This window comes from Pseudophryne corroboree, chromosome 9 (genome assembly GCF_028390025.1).
Source record: "Pseudophryne corroboree isolate aPseCor3 chromosome 9, aPseCor3.hap2, whole genome shotgun sequence".
Taxonomy (NCBI): domain Eukaryota; kingdom Metazoa; phylum Chordata; class Amphibia; order Anura; family Myobatrachidae; genus Pseudophryne; species Pseudophryne corroboree.
In genome coordinates this window covers 267,060,293-267,078,040 of record NC_086452.1, presented here as the reverse complement: position 1 = coordinate 267,078,040, position 17,748 = coordinate 267,060,293, and the positions used below count along the sequence as shown (strand labels likewise).

At 46.3% G+C, this 17,748-nt stretch overlaps 1 protein-coding gene across 4 annotated transcripts in view; it reads left to right on the top strand.

Annotated features, from left to right (window-relative positions):
- Positions 1 to 17,748, top strand: part of FIRRM (FIGNL1 interacting regulator of recombination and mitosis) — a 926,412-nt gene that overhangs the window by 462,194 nt on the left and 446,470 nt on the right. For all 4 annotated transcript variants that reach the window (XM_063940283.1, XM_063940285.1, XM_063940284.1 and 1 more), the window contains one exon: positions 12,707 to 12,855. In XM_063940283.1, the coding sequence (XP_063796353.1) occupies positions 12,707 to 12,855 (149 nt within the window). The remainder of the gene's footprint in view (positions 1 to 12,706; positions 12,856 to 17,748) is intronic.

Sequence of the window (17,748 nt, the reverse complement as noted above, 5' to 3'; positions counted from 1 at the left end):
TTCAGAGAGTATTTCTCCCGGTGGAAAAGGCCCTGGAAATCCAGAAAATGGTAAAACAGATCTTGAAACCATCGAGTGTGTCGATCCATCAGTGCATTCGGTTGTTGGAGAAGATGGTGGCGGCCTACGAGGCCATACAGTTTGGCAGGTTCCATGCCAGAGTATTCCAGTGGGACCTGTTGGACAAGTGGTCGGGGTCACACCTACACATGCACCGAAAGATAATCCTGTTGTCAAAAACCAGGATTTCGCTCCTGTGGTGGTTACACAGCTCTCACCTGCTAGAGGGACACAGGTTCGGGATTCAGGACTGGGTCCTGGTAACCACGGATGCAAGTCTCTGAGGCAGGGGAGCAGTCTCTCAGGGAGAAAACTTCCCGGGACGTTGGTCACATCAGGAAGCCTGCCTTCACATAAACGTGCTGGAGCTAAGATCCATTTACAACGGCCTTCAACAAGCGGTACATCTTCTTCAAGACCGTCCCTTGCAGATCCAGGCAGACAATGTAACAGCAGTCGCGTACATAAACAGGCAGGGCGGAACGAAAAGCAGAGCGGCAATGGCAGAGGCGACAAAAATCCTCCGCTGGGCAGAAAAACATCTACAAGCTCTGTCGGCAGTATTCATTCCGGGAGTAGACAACTGGGAAGCAGATTTCCTCAGCAGACACGATCTCCATCCAGGAGAGTGGGGACTCCACCAAGAAGTTTTTGCAGAGGTGACATGTCTTTGGGGAGTTCCTCAAGTAGACATGATGGCTTCTCGCCTCAACAAGAAGCTTCAGAGATACTGTTCCAGGTCGAGAGACCCTCAAGCAGTAGCAGTGGATGCGCTGGTGATCCAGTGGGTTTTCCTGTCAGTGTAGGTCTTCCCTCCACTTCTGCTGATCCCAAAAGTACTCAGGATCATAAGAAAAACAAGGTTTCGAACAATGGCCCTCATTCCGAGTTGTTCGCTCGCAAGGCGATTTTAGCAGAGTTACACACGCTAAGCCGCCGCCTACTGGGAGTGAATCTTAGCTTCTTAAAATTGCGAACGATGTATTCGCAATATTGCGATTACAAACTACTTAGCAGTTTCAGAGTAGCTTCAGACTTACTCGGCATCTGCGATCAGTTCAGTGCTTGTCGTTTCTTGTTTGACGTCACAAACACACCCAGCGTTCGCCCAGACACTCCTCCGTTTCTCCAGCCACTCCCGCGTTTTTTCCGGAAACGGTAGCGTTTTTATCCACACGCCCATAAAACGCCATGTTTCCGCCCAGTAACACCCATTTCCTGTCAATCACACTACGATCGCCGGAGCGAAGAAAAAGCCGTGAGTAAAAATACTATCTTCAGAGCAAAATTACTTGGCGCAGTCGCAGTGCGAACATTGCGCATGCGTACTAAGCAGAAAAACGCTGCGATGCGAATAAAATTACCGAGCAAACGACTCGGAATGAGGGCCAATCTTCATTGACCCAGACTGGCCGTGGAGGGCTTGGTACCCAGATCTTCAGCAGTTGCTCATAGAAGATCCTCGGCCTCATCCTCCTCGTTAGGATCTGCTGCAGCAGGGGCCCTGCGTGTACCAGGACTTACCGCGGCTACGTTTGACGGCATGGCTATTGAGCGCCGTATCCTAGCCAGGAAGGTTATTCCCAAGGAAGTCATCCCCACCCTTATTTAGGCCAGAAAAGGAGTAATGTTGAAACATTACCACCGTATCTGGAGAAAATGTGTGTCTTGGTGTGAATCCAAGAAAGCTCCTACGGAAGAGTTTTACTTAGGGCGTTTCCTCCATTTTTTGCAGGATGGTGTGGAGGCGGGCCTCCGATTGGGATCAATCAAGGTTCAGATTTCGGCCTTGTCAGTGTTCTTCCAAAAACAATTGGCCTCTCTTCCAGAGGTTCAGACCTTCGTGAAAGAGGTTCTGCACATCCAGCCTCCATTCGTGCCTCCAGTGGCACCATGGGACCTTAACGTGGTATTGCAGTTCCTTCAATCGGATTGGTTTGAGCCACTACAAAAGACAGAGTTGAAGTTTCTCACTTGGAAAGTGGTGATGCTTTTGGCTTTGGCATCTGCAAGACGGGTGTCTGAATTGGGGGCCTTGTCTCACAAGAGCCCTTACCCGATCTTCCATGAAGATAGGGCAGAGTTGAGAACTCAACATTTTCTTCCTAAGGTGGTTTCATCTTTTCACATAAACCATCCTATTGTAGTGCCAGTAGTTACTGACACATTCACTGAATCAAAATCTGTAGATGTGGTTAGAGCTTTGAAAATCTATGTTGCTAGAACAGCTTGTATACGGAAAACAGAGGCCCTGTTGGTCCTGTATGCTCACAACAAGATTGGGTGTCCTGCTTCCAAGCAGACTATGGTGGATCAGAAATTCGATTCAGCAAGCTCATACTACGGCTGGATTGCCGTTACCGACGTCGGTGAAGGCCCATTCCACTAGGAAGGTGGGCTCATCCTGGGCAGCTGCCCGGGGGGTCTCGGCATTACAACTGTGCCGAGCAGCTACTTGGTCGGGGTCAAACACATTTGCTAAGTTCTACAAGTTTGACACCTTGGCCGATGAAGACCTAAAGTTTGGTCAATCGGTGCTGCAGAGTCGTCCGCACACTCCCGCCCGCACTGGAGCTTTGGTATAAACCCCATGGTCTTGATGTGGTCCGCAGCATTCTCTAGGACGTATGAGAAAATAGGATTTTGATACCTACCGGTAAATCCTTTTCTCCTAGTCCGTAGAGGATGCTGGGCGCCCGTCCCAGTGTGTACTTTACCTGCAGTTTAGTTATTAGAGTTACACAAGTTGTGTTATCTTAGTTTTTTAGCATGTTTCTGCAATTGTTTCATGCCTCTTGGCATGTGTTATGTTGAATGCCATGTGTGCGGCATGGTTGAGGGTGTTAGTTGGTATGTATCTCACCACTAGTATTAAAGTAAGTCCTTTCCTCGAAATGTCCGTCTCCCTGGGCACAGTTCCTACAACTGAGGTCTGGAGGAGGGTCATAGAGGGAGGAGCCAGTTCGCACCCAATGAAAAGTCTTAAGAGTGCCCGTGTCTCCTGCAGAACCCGTCTATACCCCATGGTCTTGATGTGTTCCTCAGCATCCTCTACGGACTAGGAGAAAAGGATTTACCGGTAGGTATCAAAATCCTATATTATATCTGTATATACTGTGTGTGTGTATATGTGTGTGTATATATATATATATATATATATATATAATATTATTATTTTTTTGTGTTCATAAGTTTACATACCCTAGCAGAATTTGTGATTTTCTGACCATTCGTCAGAGAATATGAATGATAACTCACAAACTTTTCTTTCACTCATGGTTAGTGGTTGGGTGAAGCCATTTATTGTCAATCGACTGTATTTACTCTTTTTAAATCATAATGACAACAGAAACTACCCAAATGACCCTGATCAAAAGTTTACATACCCTGGAGATTTTGGCCTGATAACATGCACAGAAGTTGACACAAACGGGTTTGAATGGCTACTAAAGGTAACCAACCTCACCTTGTGATCTGTTTGCTTGTAATCAGTGTGTGTATAAAAGGTCAGTGAGTTTCTGGACTCCTGAAAGACCCTTGCATCTTTCAGCCAGTGCTGCACTGACGTGTCTGGATTCTGAGTCATGGCGAAAGCAAAAGAATTGTCAAAGGATCTGCGGGAAAAGGTAATTGAACTGTATAAAACAGGAAAGGGATATAAAAAGATATCCAAGCAATTGAGAATGCCAATCAGCAGTGTTCAAACTCTAATTAAGAAGTGGAAACCAAATCACGGTCAGCTAGACCAACAAAAATTTCAGCCACAACTGCCAGGAAAATTGTTCGGAATGCAAAGAAAAATCCACAAATAATTTCAGCTGAAATACAGGACTCTGAAAAAAAGTTGTGTGGTTATTTCGATATGCACAATAAGGAGGCATTTGATGAAAAATAGGCTGCATGGTCGGGATGCGGTCAACATCCCGCTGGACGGGATCCCGGCGGTCGAAATACCGACGCCGGAATCCCGACATATTCTCCCTCCGTGGGTGTCCACGACACCCATAGAGGGAGAATATAATAGTGTGCCGAGCGTAGCGAGGCACCGTGCCCGCAGCGTGGTGAGCGAAGCGAGCCCGCAAGGGGCTGCGTTCCGCTCACCACCCCTGTCGGGATTGTGTGGTCGGGATTCCGGCGTCTGTATTTCGACCGCCGGGATCCCGTCCAGCGGGATTACGTACTGATCCCGCATGGTCGAGTCGCCAGAAGAAAGCCATTACTACGCAAATGCCACAAAGCATCCCGCTTACAATACTCCAAACATCACAGAGACGAGCCTCAAAACTTCTGGAACAAAGTCATTTGGAGTGATGAGGCCAAAATTGAACTTTCTCTGACGTCCTAGTGGATGCTGGGGACTCCGTAAGGACCATGGGGAATAGCGGCTCCGCAGGAGACTGGGCACAAAAGTATAGCTTAAGAACTACCTGGTGTGCACTGGCTCCTCCCCCTATGACCCTCCTCCAAGCCTCAGTTAGATTTTTGTGCCCGAACGAGACGGGTGCACACTAGGTGGCTCTCCTGAGCTGCTTAGTGAAAAGTTTAGTTTTAGGTTTTTTATGTTCAGTGAGACCTGCTGGCAACAGGCTCACTGCATCGAGGGACTAAGGGGAGAAGAAGCGAACTCACCTGCGTGCAGAGTGGATTGGGCTTCTTAGGCTACTGGACATTAGCTCCAGAGGGACCGATCACAGGCCCAGCCATGGATAGGTCCCAGAGCCGCGCCGCCAGCCCCCTTACAGAGCCAGAAGACAGAAGAGGTCCGGAAAATCGGCGGCAGAAGACGTCCTGTCTTCAACAAGGTAGCGCGCAGCACTGCAGCTGTGCGCCATTGCTCTCAGCACACTTCACACTCCGGTCACTGAGGGTGCAGGGCGCTGGGGGGGGGCGCCCTGAGACGCAATAAAAACACCTTGGATGGCAAAAAAAATGCATCACATATAGCTCCTGGGCTATATGGATGAATTTAACCCCTGCCAGAATACACAGAAAAACGGGAGATAAGGCCGCCGAGAAGGGGGCGGAGCCTATCTCCTCAGCACACTGGCGCCATTTTCCCTCACAGCTCCGTTGGAGGGAAGCTCCCTGGCTCTCCCCTGCAGTCACTACACTACAGAAAGGGTTAAAAAAGAGAGGGGGGCACTAATTACGCGCAGTATTAAAAATACAGCAGCTATAAGGGGAAAAACACTTATATAAGGTTATCCCTGTATATATATAGCGCTCTGGTGTGTGCTGGCAAACTCTCCCTCTGTCTCCCCAAAGGGCTAGTGGGGTCCTGTCCTCTATCAGAGCATTCCCTGTGTGTGTGCTGTGTGTCGGTACGTTTGTGTCGACATGTATGAGGAGAAAAATGATGTGGAGACAGAGCAGATTGCCTGTAATAGTGATGTCACCCCCTAGGGGGTCGACACCTGAGTGGATGAACTGTTGGAAGGAATTACGTGACAGTGTCAGCTCTGTATAAAAGACAGTGGTTGACATGAGACAGCCGGCTACTCAGCTTGTGCCTGTCCAGACGTCTCATAGGCCGTCAGGGGCTCTAAAGCGCCCGTTACCTCAGATGGCAGATATAGACGCCGACACGGATACTGACTCCAGTGTCGACGGTGAAGAGACAAATGTGACTTCCAGTAGGGCCACACGTTACATGATTGAGGCAATGAAAAATGTTTTACACATTTCTGATAATACGAGTACCACCAAAAAAAGGGGTATTATGTTCGGTGAGGAAAAACTACCTGTAGTTTTCCTGAATCTGAGAAATTAAATGAGGTGTGTGATGATGCGTGGGTTTCCCCCGATAACAACTGATAATTGCTAAAATGTTATTGGCATTATATCCTTTCCCGCCAGAGGTTAGTGTGCGTTGGGAAACACCCCCTAGGGTGGATAAAGCGCTCACACGCTTGTAAGAACAAGGGCTCTACCCTCTCCTGAGATGGCCGCCCTTAAGGATCCTGCTGATAGAAAGCAGGAGGGTATCCTAAAATGTATTGACACACATACTGGTGTTATACTGCGACCAGAAATCGCCTCAGCCTGGATGTGCAGTGCTGGGTTGGCGTGGTCGGATTCCCTGACTGAAAATATTGATACCCTAGATAGGGACGGTATATTATTGCCTATAGAGCATTTAAAAGATGCATTTCTATATATGCGTGATGCACAGCGGAATATTTGCCGACTGGCATCAAGTCTAAGTGCGTTGTCCATTTCTGCCAGTAGAGGGTTATGGACACGACAGTGGTCAGGTGATGCGGATTCCAAACGGCATTTGGAAGTATTGCCTTATTAAGGGGAGGAGTTATTTGGGGTCGGTCTTTCAGACCTGGTGGCCACGGCAACAGCTGGGAAATCAACGTTTGTACCCCAGGTCGCCTCTCAACATAAGAAGACGCCGTATTATCAGGCGCAGTCTTTTCGTGGGCAAGCGGGCAAAAGGTTCCTCATTTCTGCCCCGTGACAGAGGGAGAGGAAAAAGGCTGCAGAAATCAGCCAGTTCCCAGGAACAGAAGCCCTCTCCCGCCTCTGCCAAGCCCTCAGTATGACGCTGGGGCTTTACAAGCAGAATCAGGCACGGTGGGGGCCCGTCTCAATGAATTTCAGCGCGCAGTGGGCTCACTCGCAAGTAGACCCCTGAACCCTTCAGGTGATATCTCAGGGGTACAAATTGGAATTCGAGACGTCTCCCCCTCGCCGTTTCCTAAAGTCGGCTTTACCGATGTCTCCTTCTGACAGGGAGGCAGTTTTGGAAGCCATTCACAAGCTGTATTCCCAGCAGGTGATAATCAAGGTACCCCTCCTGCAACAGGGTATTATTCCACACTGTTGTGGTACCGAAGCCGGACGGCTCGGTGAGACCGATTCTAAATCTAAAATCTTGAACACTTACATACGGAGGTTCAAATTCAAGATTGAGTCACTCAGAGCAGTGATTGCGAACCTGGAAGAAGGGGACTACATGATGTCTGGGGACATCATGGATGCTTACCTTCATGTCCCAATTTACCCTTCTCACCAAGGGTACCTCAGGTTTATGGTACAGAACTGTCACTATCAGTTTCAGACGCTGCCGTATGGATGGTCCACGGCACCCCGGGTCTTTACCAAGGTAATGGCCGAAATGATGATACTCCTTCGAAGGAAGGGAATTTTAGTTATCCCTTACTTGGACGATTCCCTGATAAGGGTAAGATCCAGGGAACAGTTGGAGGTCGGTGTAGCACTATCTCAGGTAGTGTTGCGGCAGCACGATTGGATTCTCAATATTCCAAAATCGCAGCTGATTCCGACGACTCGTCTTCTGTTCCTAGGGATGATCCTGGACACAGTCCAGAAAAAGGTGTTTCTCCCGGAGGAGAAAGTCAGGGAGTTATCCGAGCTAGTCGGGAACCTCCTATAACCGAGCCAAGTCTCAGTACATCAATGAAATGGTTCTGGGAAAAATGGTGGCTTCCTACGAAGCAATCCCATTCGGCAGATTCCACGCAAGAACTTTCCAGTGGGACCTGCTGGACAAATGGTCCGGGTCGCATCTTCAGATGCATCAGCGGATAACCCTGTCACCAAGCACACGGGTGTCTCTCCTGTGGTGGTTGCAGAGTGCTCATCTTCTAGAGGGCCGCACATTCAGGACTGGGTCCTGGTGACCACGGACATAAATATCCTGAAGCTAAGGGCCATTTACAATGCTCTAAGCTCAGCAAGACCTCTGCTTCAAGGTCACCCGGAGTTGATCCATTCGGACAACATCTCGGCAGTCACCCACGTAAACAGACAGGGTGACACAAGAAGCAGGAGGGCAATGGCAGAAGCTGCAAGGATTCTTCGCTGGGCGGAAAATCATGTGATAGCACTGTCAGCAGTATTCATTCCGGGAGTGGACAACTGGGAAGCAGACTTCCTCAGCAGACAAGACCTCCACCCGGGAGAGTGGGGACTTCACCCAGAAGTCTTCCACATGTTTATAAAACTCGACAAGTATTGCGCCAGGTCAATGGACCCTCAGGCAATAGCTGTAGACGCTCTGGTAACACAGTGGGTGTACCAGTCAGTGTATGTGTTCCCTCCTCTGCCTCTCATACCCAAGGTACTGAGAATTATAAGATGGAGAGGAGTAAGCACTATATTTGTGGCTCCGGATTGGCCAAGAAGGACTTGGTAACCGGAACTTCAAGAGATGCTCACGGAGGATCCGTGGCCTTTACCTCTAAGAAGGGACCTGCTCCAGCAAGGACCCTGTCTGTTCCAAGACTTACCGCGGCTGCGTTTGACGGCATGGCGGTTGAACGCCGGATCCTGAAGGAGAAAGGCATTCCGGATGAAGTCATTCCTATCCTGATCAAAGCCAGGAAAGATATAACCGCAAAACATTATCACCGCATTTGGCGAAAATATGTTGCGTGGTGCGAGGCCAGTAAGGCCCCGACGGAGGAATTTTCAACTAGGTCGATTCCTACATTTCCTGCAAACAGGAGTGTCTATGGGCCTGAAATGGGGGTCCATTAAGGTTCAAATTTCGTCCCTGTCAATTTTCTTCCAAAAAGAACTAGCTTCAGTCCCTGAAGTTCAGACGTTTGTGAAAGGGGTACTGTATATACAGCCTCCTTTTGTGCCTCCAGTGGCACCTTGGGATCTAAATGTAGTTTTTGGGTTCCAAAAGTCACGTTGGTTTGAACCACTTAAATATGTGGAGTTAAAATATCTCACATGGAAAGTGGTCATGCTGTTGGCCCTGGCCTGGGCCAGGTGTGTGTCAGAATTGGCGGCTTTATCCTGTAAAAGCCCTCATCTGATTTTCCATTCGGACAGGGCGGAATTGAGGACTTGTCCTCAGTTTCTCCCTAAGGTGGTTTTCAGCGTTTCACCTGAATCAACCTATTGTGGTGCCTGCGGCTACTAGGGACTTGGAGGACTCCAAGTTGCTAGACGTTGTCAGAGCCCTGGAAATATAGGTCTCCAGGACGGCTGGAGTCAGAAAATCTGACTCGTTGTTTATTCTGTATGCACCCAACAAGCTGGGTGCTCCTGCTTCTAAGCAGACTATTGCTCGTTGGATTTGTAGTACAATTCAGCTTGCACATTCTGTGGCAGGCCTGCCACAGCCAAAATCTGTAAAAGCCCATTCCACAAGGAAGGTGGGCTCATCTTGGGCGGCTGCCCGAGGGGTCTCGGCTTTACAACTTTGCCGAGCAGCTACTTGGTCAGGAGCAAATACGTTTGTAAAATTCTACAAATTTGATACCCTGGCTGAGGAGGACCTGGAGTTCTCTCATTTGGTGCTGCAGAGTCATCCGCACTCTCCCGCCCGTTTGGGAGCTTTGGTATAATCCCCATGGTCCTTACGGAGTCCCCAGCATCCACTTAGGACGTTAGAGAAAATAAGAATTTACTTACCGATAATTCTATTTCTCGTAGTCCGTAGTGGATGCTGGGCGCCCATCCCAAGTGCGGATTGTCTGCAATACTGGTACATAGTTATTGTTACCAAAAAATCGGGTTATTGCTGTAGTGAGCCATCTTTTCTAGAGGCTCCTCTGTTATCATGCTGTTAACTGGGTTTAGATCACAAGTTATATGGTGTGGCTGGTATGAGTCTTACCCGGGATTCAAAATCCTTCCTTATTGTGTACGCTCGTCCGGGCACAGTATCCTAACTGAGGCTTGGAGGAGGGTCATAGGGGGAGGAGCCAGTGCACACCAGGTAGTTCTAAAGCTTTACTTTTGTGCCCAGTCTCCTGCGGAGCCGCTATTCCCCATGGTCCTTACGGAGTCCCCAGCATCCACTACGGACTACGAGAAATAGAATTATCGGTAAGTAAATTCTTATTTTTTGGCCACAACCATAAACGTTACATTTGGAGAGGAGTCAACAAGGCCTATGATGAAAGGTACACCATTCCTTCTGTGAAACACGGAGGTGGATCGCTGATGTTTTGGGGATGTGTGAGCTACAAAGGCACTAGAAACTTGGTCAAAATTGATGGCAAGATGAATGCAGCATGTTATCAGAAAATACTGGAGGAAAATTTGCACTCATCAGCCCGGAAGCTGCGCATGGGACGTACTTGGAAGTTCCAACATGACAGTGATCCAAAACACAAGGCCAAGTCGACCTGTCATTGGCTACAGCAGAATAAAGTGAAGGTTCTGGAGTGGCCATCTCAGTTTCCTGACCTCAATATCATTGAGCCACTCTGGGGAGATCTCAAACGTGCAGTTCATGCAAGACAGCCCAAGAATTTACAGGAACTGGAGGCTTTTTGCCAAGAAGAATGGGCAGCTTTACCATCTGAGAAAAAATAGTCTCATCCACAACTACCACAAAAGACTTCAAGCTATCATTGATGTTAAAGGGGGCAATACACGGTATTAAGAACTGGGGTATGTAAACTTTTGATCAGGGTCATTTGGGTAGTTTCTGTTGTCATTATGATTTAAAAAGAGTAAACACAGTTGTTTGACAATAAATGGCTTCACCCAACCACTAACCATGAGTGAAAGAAAAGTTTGTGAGTTATCATTCATATTCTGTGACAAATGGCCAGAAAATCACAAATTCTGCTAGGATATGTAAACATATGATTACAACTCTATATATATATATATATATATATATATATATATATATATATATATATATATATATATAATCACAATAAATTCCTTAGGTGCACCGATATATTTTAAAATTATCCTCTATGGACCTAATGTCCCTTTTCTTACAACACCAATGTCGTTATATTTTATATTCTTAAAATTTATTCCAATAAACATGTAAAAACATTTACATAAAACCCAAACAGCATAATACAATGCATAGTATCAACAAGACAGGTGAGACATACATACATACATACATACATACATGCATGCATGCATGCATGCATGCATACATACATACATACATACATATACACACACAATGCATCCGGAAAGTATTCACAGCGTTTTACTTTTTCCAAATTTTTTATGTTACGGCCTTGTTCCAAAATGGAATAAATTAATTTTTCCCCTTAAAATGCTAAACACAGTACCCCATAATGACAACGTGAAATGTATTAAAAATAAAAAACTAAGAAATCACATGTACATAAGTATTCACAGCCTTTGCTCAGTACTTTGTTGATGCACCTTTGGCAGCAATTACAGCCTCAAGTCTTTTTGAATATGATGCCACAAGCATGGCACACCTATCTTTGGCTAGTTTCGCCCATTCCTCTTTGCAGCACCTCCCAAGCTCCATCAGATTGTATGGGAAGTGTCGGTGCACAGCCATTTTCAGATATCTCCAGAGATGTTCAATGGGATTCAAGTCTGGACTCTGGCTGGGCCACTCAAGGACATTCACAGAGTTGTTTTGAAGCCACTCCCTTGGTATCTTGGCTGTGTGCTTAGGGTCATTGTGCTGCTGAAAGATGATCCGTCACCCCAGTCTGAGGTCGAGCGCTCTGGAGCAAGTTTTTATCCAGGATGACTCTGTATATTGCTGCATTAATTTTTCCCTCTATCCTGACTAGTCTCCCAGTTCCTGCCGCTGATAAACATCCCCACAGCATGATGCTGCCATCACCATGCTTCACATGTCACTCCAAACCTGACGCCTGGCATTCATGCCAAAGAGCTCAATCTTTGTCTCATCAGACCAGAGAATTTTGTTTCTCATGGTCTCAGAGTCCTTTAGGTACATTTGACAAACTCCAGGCGTGCTTTTTACTAAGGAGTGGCTTCAGTCTGGCCACTCTACCATACAGGCCTGATTGGTGGATTGATGTAGAGATGGTTGTCCTTCTGAAAGGTTCTCTCTGCACAGAGGAATGCCATCGGGTTCTCGCCTCCCTGACTAGGGCCCTTCTCTCCCGATCGCTCAGTGTAGACGGCCGGCCAGCACTATGAAGAGTCCTGGTGGTTCCGAACTTCTTCCATTTACGGATGATGGAGGCCCTGTGCTCATTGGGACCTTCAAAGCAGCAGATATTTTTCTGTACCCTTCCCCAGATGTGTGCCTTGAGACAATCCTGTCTCGGAGGTCTACAGACCATTCCTTTGACTTCATGCTTGGTTGGTGCTGAGACATGCACTGTCAAGTGTGGGACCTTATATAGACAGGTGTGTGCCTTTCTAAATCATGTACAGTTAACTGAATTTACAAGAGGTGGACTCCAATTATGCTGTAGGAACATCGCAAGGATGATCATTGGAAACAGGATGCACCTGAGCTCAATTTTGAGCAAAGGCTGTTAATACTTATGTACATATGATTTCTTTATTTTTAATAAATTTGCAAAAATCTCAAAAAACTTTTTTCATATTGTCATTATGGGGTATTCTGTGTAGACTTTTGAAGGAAAAAATGAATTTATTCTTTTTTGGAATAAGGCTGTAACATAACAAAATTAGGAAAAAGTGAAGCGCTGTGAACACTTTGCGGATGCACAATAATACTATTAACATACTCTCTTACAATAAGTAAAACACTTTAGGGAAAAAAAGATTGCATTTTACCTGTAATTGAGCTTTGCTATCTTGAGGTCTACATTTAGAAACTATGGATTTCTGAGTAGCAATGTAACAACTGTGTAATGCTCCCAAATGTATTTTATATTTTTATTATTATTATTATTATTGGGTTTTTTTTTTACAGCCTTTTCCCGCCAAGTCTATCTGCAGTTTTTATCTGTGACGGACATAAAAATGAAATAGCCAGTGTGTTTCTGGTGGTTCTAGAAGCTCTAATTCTTCATCTTTTGTCCTTTGCGCCATTTATGAAAGTGGTTTTGAGTGAATTTCAAGGTATGACTTCTGTAGTGATCAGCCTGATGTAAACTAGAATAAAATCAATAAATACGTGTACACTATTTCTTACACTTGTATCAAGTGGTATATTTTAGGTGCTATATAACTAATGGTAGAGTATAGAGTAGATCTTGAAAGTAAGTAACTTTTATCTTTAATAATAGATCTTATAACATTCTTGGACTGGAGAGTGTATACCTGTACAAAATCCAGGTATATTAGTCAAGAGTTGGATCATACTACTTTGTTATTATTCATTTACTATTACTGTTAAATGATTTTGACATTTTAGAAGATTTTAAATTTGGTGTTATTACAATGTGTTGTTTAGCAATAACATTAATGGAAAAAATAGGATTTTAATTATCTACCGGTAAATCCTTTTCTCGTAGTCCGTAGAGGATGCTGGGGTTCCATTTAGTACCATGGGGTATAGACGGGTGCCTTGGGAGCCATGGGCACTTTAAGAGCTTAACAGTGTGGGCTGACTCCTCCCTTTATGCCCCTCGTCTAGAAACTGTTCCCGAGGAGACGGACATACTTCGAGAGAAGGAAATACACAGATAGTGGTGAGAATCACACCAGCCCACACCGAATTGAAAAACCATGCTGACCAGCATGTAACATGAATAAACCATGCCAACCAGCATGTAACATGAGTAAACCATGCCAACCAGCATGCAACATGAAGAAACCATGCCAACCAGCATGCAACATGAAGAAACCATGTTAACCAGCATGAAACATGAAGAAACCATGTTAACCAGCATGCAACTAACCAGCAGTAACTAGAAGAAACCCTGCTAACCAGCATGACCTAGGAACTGCAACAGCTGAACCAATACTTAACCATGCAACATTGCAGGAAAACGAAGCACAGGGCGGGCACCCAGCATCCTCCACGGACTACGAGAAAAGGATTTACCGGTAGATAATTCAAATGCTATTTTCTCTTACATCCTAGAGGATGCTGGGGTTCCAGTTAGTACCATGGGGATGTACCAAAGCTCCCAGTACGGGAGGGAGAGTGCTGAGGCACCGGCAGAACAGATTAACCAAACTTTAGGTCCTCAGAGGCCAAAGTATCGAACTTGTAGAACTTAGCAAACGTGTTCGACCCTGAAGTAGCTGCTCGGCAAAGCTGAAAAGCCAGACACCCCGAGCAGCCGCCCAGGAAGAACCCACTTTACGAGTAGAGTGGGCCTTAACAGATTTTGGACACGGCAATCCTGCCGTAGAATGAGCATGCTGGATAGAAAACCTGATCCAGCGAGAAATTGTATGCTTAGAAGCAGGACACCCATCCTTGTTGGGATCATAAAGGACAAACAGAGCGTCCGACTTTCTGTGACGAGAAGTTCTCTTCACATATATTTTCAAAGCCCTCACAACATCCAAGGACTTTGAGTTAATCGAGGTGTCAGTAGCCACTGGCACCACAATAGGTTGGTTGATATGAAAACCCGCCACATCCTTTGGAAGAAATCGCTGACCAGTTCTGAGCTCAGCTCTATCCTCATGGAAAATCAAGTAGGGACACTTATACGACAATGCCCCCAATCCTGACACACGTCTCGCAGATGTCAATGCCAACAGTGTGACAGCCTTCCAAGTAAGAAACTATACGTCCACCTCCTGTAAAGGTTCGAACCAATCCGATTTCAGGGACTGCAACACCACAGTGCTGTAGGAGGCACAATGGGTTGTTGGATGTGCAGAACTCCTTTCAAGAATGTCTGAACCTCAGGGAGGGCAGCCAATTGTATCTGGTAGAAAATGGACAAGACCGAAATCTGGAGTTTTATGGAGCCCAAGCGTAAGTCTACATCCACACCTGCTTGCAGAAAGAGGAGAAAACGTCCTAGATGAAACTCCACCATAGGAAACCCCTTGGATTCACACCAAGACGCATATTTTTTACCAAATCCGATAGTAATGTTTTGACATTACTCCCTTCCTAGCCTGTAGTAATGACCTTTTTCGGAATGCCTTTCCGAGCTAAGATCTGGCGTTCAACCTACATGCCGTTAAACGTAGCTGCAGTAAGTCTTGATAAGCGAATGGCCCCTGTTGAAGAAGGTCCTTGCGAAGAGGAAGAGGCCTCTGATCCTCCAGCAGCAATCCCAGAAGATCCGCGTACCAAGCCTTTCTTGGCCAGTCCGGAGCAAAGAGGATCGCCTGAACTCTTGTTCTTTTTATTAGTTTGAGAATCCTTGGGATTAGTGGAAGTGGAAGGAACACATACACTGACTGTGACACCCACGGAGTTACCAGGGTATCCACCACCACTGCCTGTGGGTCTCTTGACCTGGAACAGTACCTCTGAAGCTTCTTGTTCAGACGAGAGGCCATCATGTCTACAGTATATACCCCATCGGCTTGTTACCTCTGCGAATAGCTTCGGATAGAGGCCCCATTCTCCTGAATGGAGATCGCGTCTGCTGAGAAAGTCTGCTTCCCAGTTGTCCACTCCCGGAATGAAGATTGCTGACAGCGCCAGCGCCTGTCTTCCTGCCCAGAGGAGGATTCTCATTACCTCTGACATTGCACCTTGCCTGTTTATGTAGGGTACCACCCTGACGTTGCCCGACTGAACTTGAATGGCTTGATCTTTCAGAAGATGTGCCGCTTGTAGAAGGCCGTTGTATATGGCCCTTTAGTTCCAGAATGTTTCCCGGAAGGAGAGCTTCCTGACTTGACCACTTTCCGTGGAAGTCTTCCCCTTGGGTGACTGCTCCCCAACCTCTGAGACTTGCATCCGTGGTTAGAAGAATCCAATTCTGAATCCCGAACCTGCGGCCCTCGAGTAGGTGAGACGTTTGCAGCCACCAGAGGAGTGAATTTCTGGCTTTCGGCGACAGGCGTATCCGCTGGTGCATGTGAAGATGTGATCCCGACCATTTGTCCAGGAGACCCAGTTAGAAGAACCGTGCATGGAATCTTCCGTACTGTAAAGCCTCGTAGGAGGCTACCATCTTCCCCAGAAGGCGAATGCACTGACGAACTGATACCAGGCCTGGCTTCCGGACATCCAATACCATTGTTTGGATCACCAACGCTTTCTGTCGGCTCCAAATGTGACCTTGGAAGGTTCAGTATCCACCCAAGATCCTGGAGTAGGCGAATTGAGAGCAATACTCTGTAACAGCCTCTCCCTGGAAGATGCTTTTATCAGCAGATCGTCCAGATATGGAATTATGTTCCTTCCCTGTCTGCGGAGGAGTAGCATCTCTCTGCTATGACCTTGGGGAACACCCTCGGTGCCGTGGAGAGGACAAATGGCAGTGCCTGGAACTGATAGTGACAATCCAGCAGCACAAATCTTAGAGAGGCCTGGTGAGGCAGCCATATCGGAATGTGAAGGTACGCATCCTTGATATCCAGTGATACCAGGAATTACCCCTCCACCAGACCTGAGATCACTGCTCTCAGAGACTCCATATTGAATTTGAATTCCCTCAAGTAGGGTTCAATGTTTTTAGGTCTAATATTGACCTTATTGAACCGTCCGGTTTCGGTACCACAAACAAGTTTGAGTAATAACTCTTGTGTTGTAGGTGAGGTGGAACTGGAACAATGACATTTGTTTGCCAAATGTTTGAATAGCTTCCAGCAGTAGTGTACTTTCTGTCCGAGAAGCTATTAATAATCTGAGGTGGGAGTACTAGAAACTCCAGTCTGCACCCCTGGGCAACCTAACCGTTTCCAGGGGTCTAGGCAGGATGTCATCCAGATGTTTAACTGAAATCTTTATAGGCTCCCTCCCACCTGCCTGGTCCCCAGGCAGTGAGGTCCACCGACAAGCCGAAGGGTTTGAGAAGGTAGAATCCGAAATCCATCCCTGGGAACCTAGCTGTGCAGGTTTTCTGGATTTTCCCATCGCCCTCTAAAGGAAGTGGAGGAACCCTTGGACTCATGTTTAAACCTTGCGGTTCGAAAGATTGCAGTGTAGGATATAATTTGCTGGTCTATGCATCTGCGGAAGGAAGATATGTTGACTTACCCGCAGTTGGCATGGACATTGATGTATCCAGTGCATCCCAACAGGGCCTCACCTGTGAAGGGCGGACCCGCCATACCATTCTTGGATTCTGTATCTGCAGTCCATTGGTGTAGCCACCATCCCCTGCTTGTCTAAACTGCCAGAGCAGTGGCCCCTGCGTGACGCAGGCCAATCTCCTTCATGGCCTCCAGCCGTGAAGCCTGTAGAATCCTGTAAGTGACATAGAAACAAGCAAATATCACACCTGTACATAGAATCTAAATCCTCAAGTAAGGAGCCTGACCACGTAACTATAGTCCCAGAGATCTATACAAGCGGGGGTCTGTGAGCCACACCTGTAGCAGTACACAGTATTAGAGAATAGTCTCAATCTGTGATCAGTCGAATCCTTTATGGAGGTTGTACCAGGGACAGGCAACACAACCTTCTTTGACAATTTAGACTCTTTAGGGATGTGGATTGTATCTCTGGGTGTACTCAGGTTTTCCCAAATAAGGAGTTTTAACGCCCTAAATAGTGGGAAGGCATATTTTATATATATATATATATATATATATATATATATATATATACATACATACATACATACATACATACATACATACATACATACATATATATATACAGGCAGAGTATCCCTTGTCCAAAATGCTTGGGACCAGAAGTAGTTTGGGTATCAGATTTTTCCGTATTTTGTAATAATTGCATACCATAATGAGATATCATGGTGATGGGACCTAAGTCTGAGCACATAATGCATTTATGTTTCATATACGCCTTATATATACAGCCTGAAGGTAATTTTTGCCAATATTTTTAATAGCTTTGTGCATTAAACAAAGTGTGCGTACATTCACACATCATTTGTTTCATATACTCCATTTAAT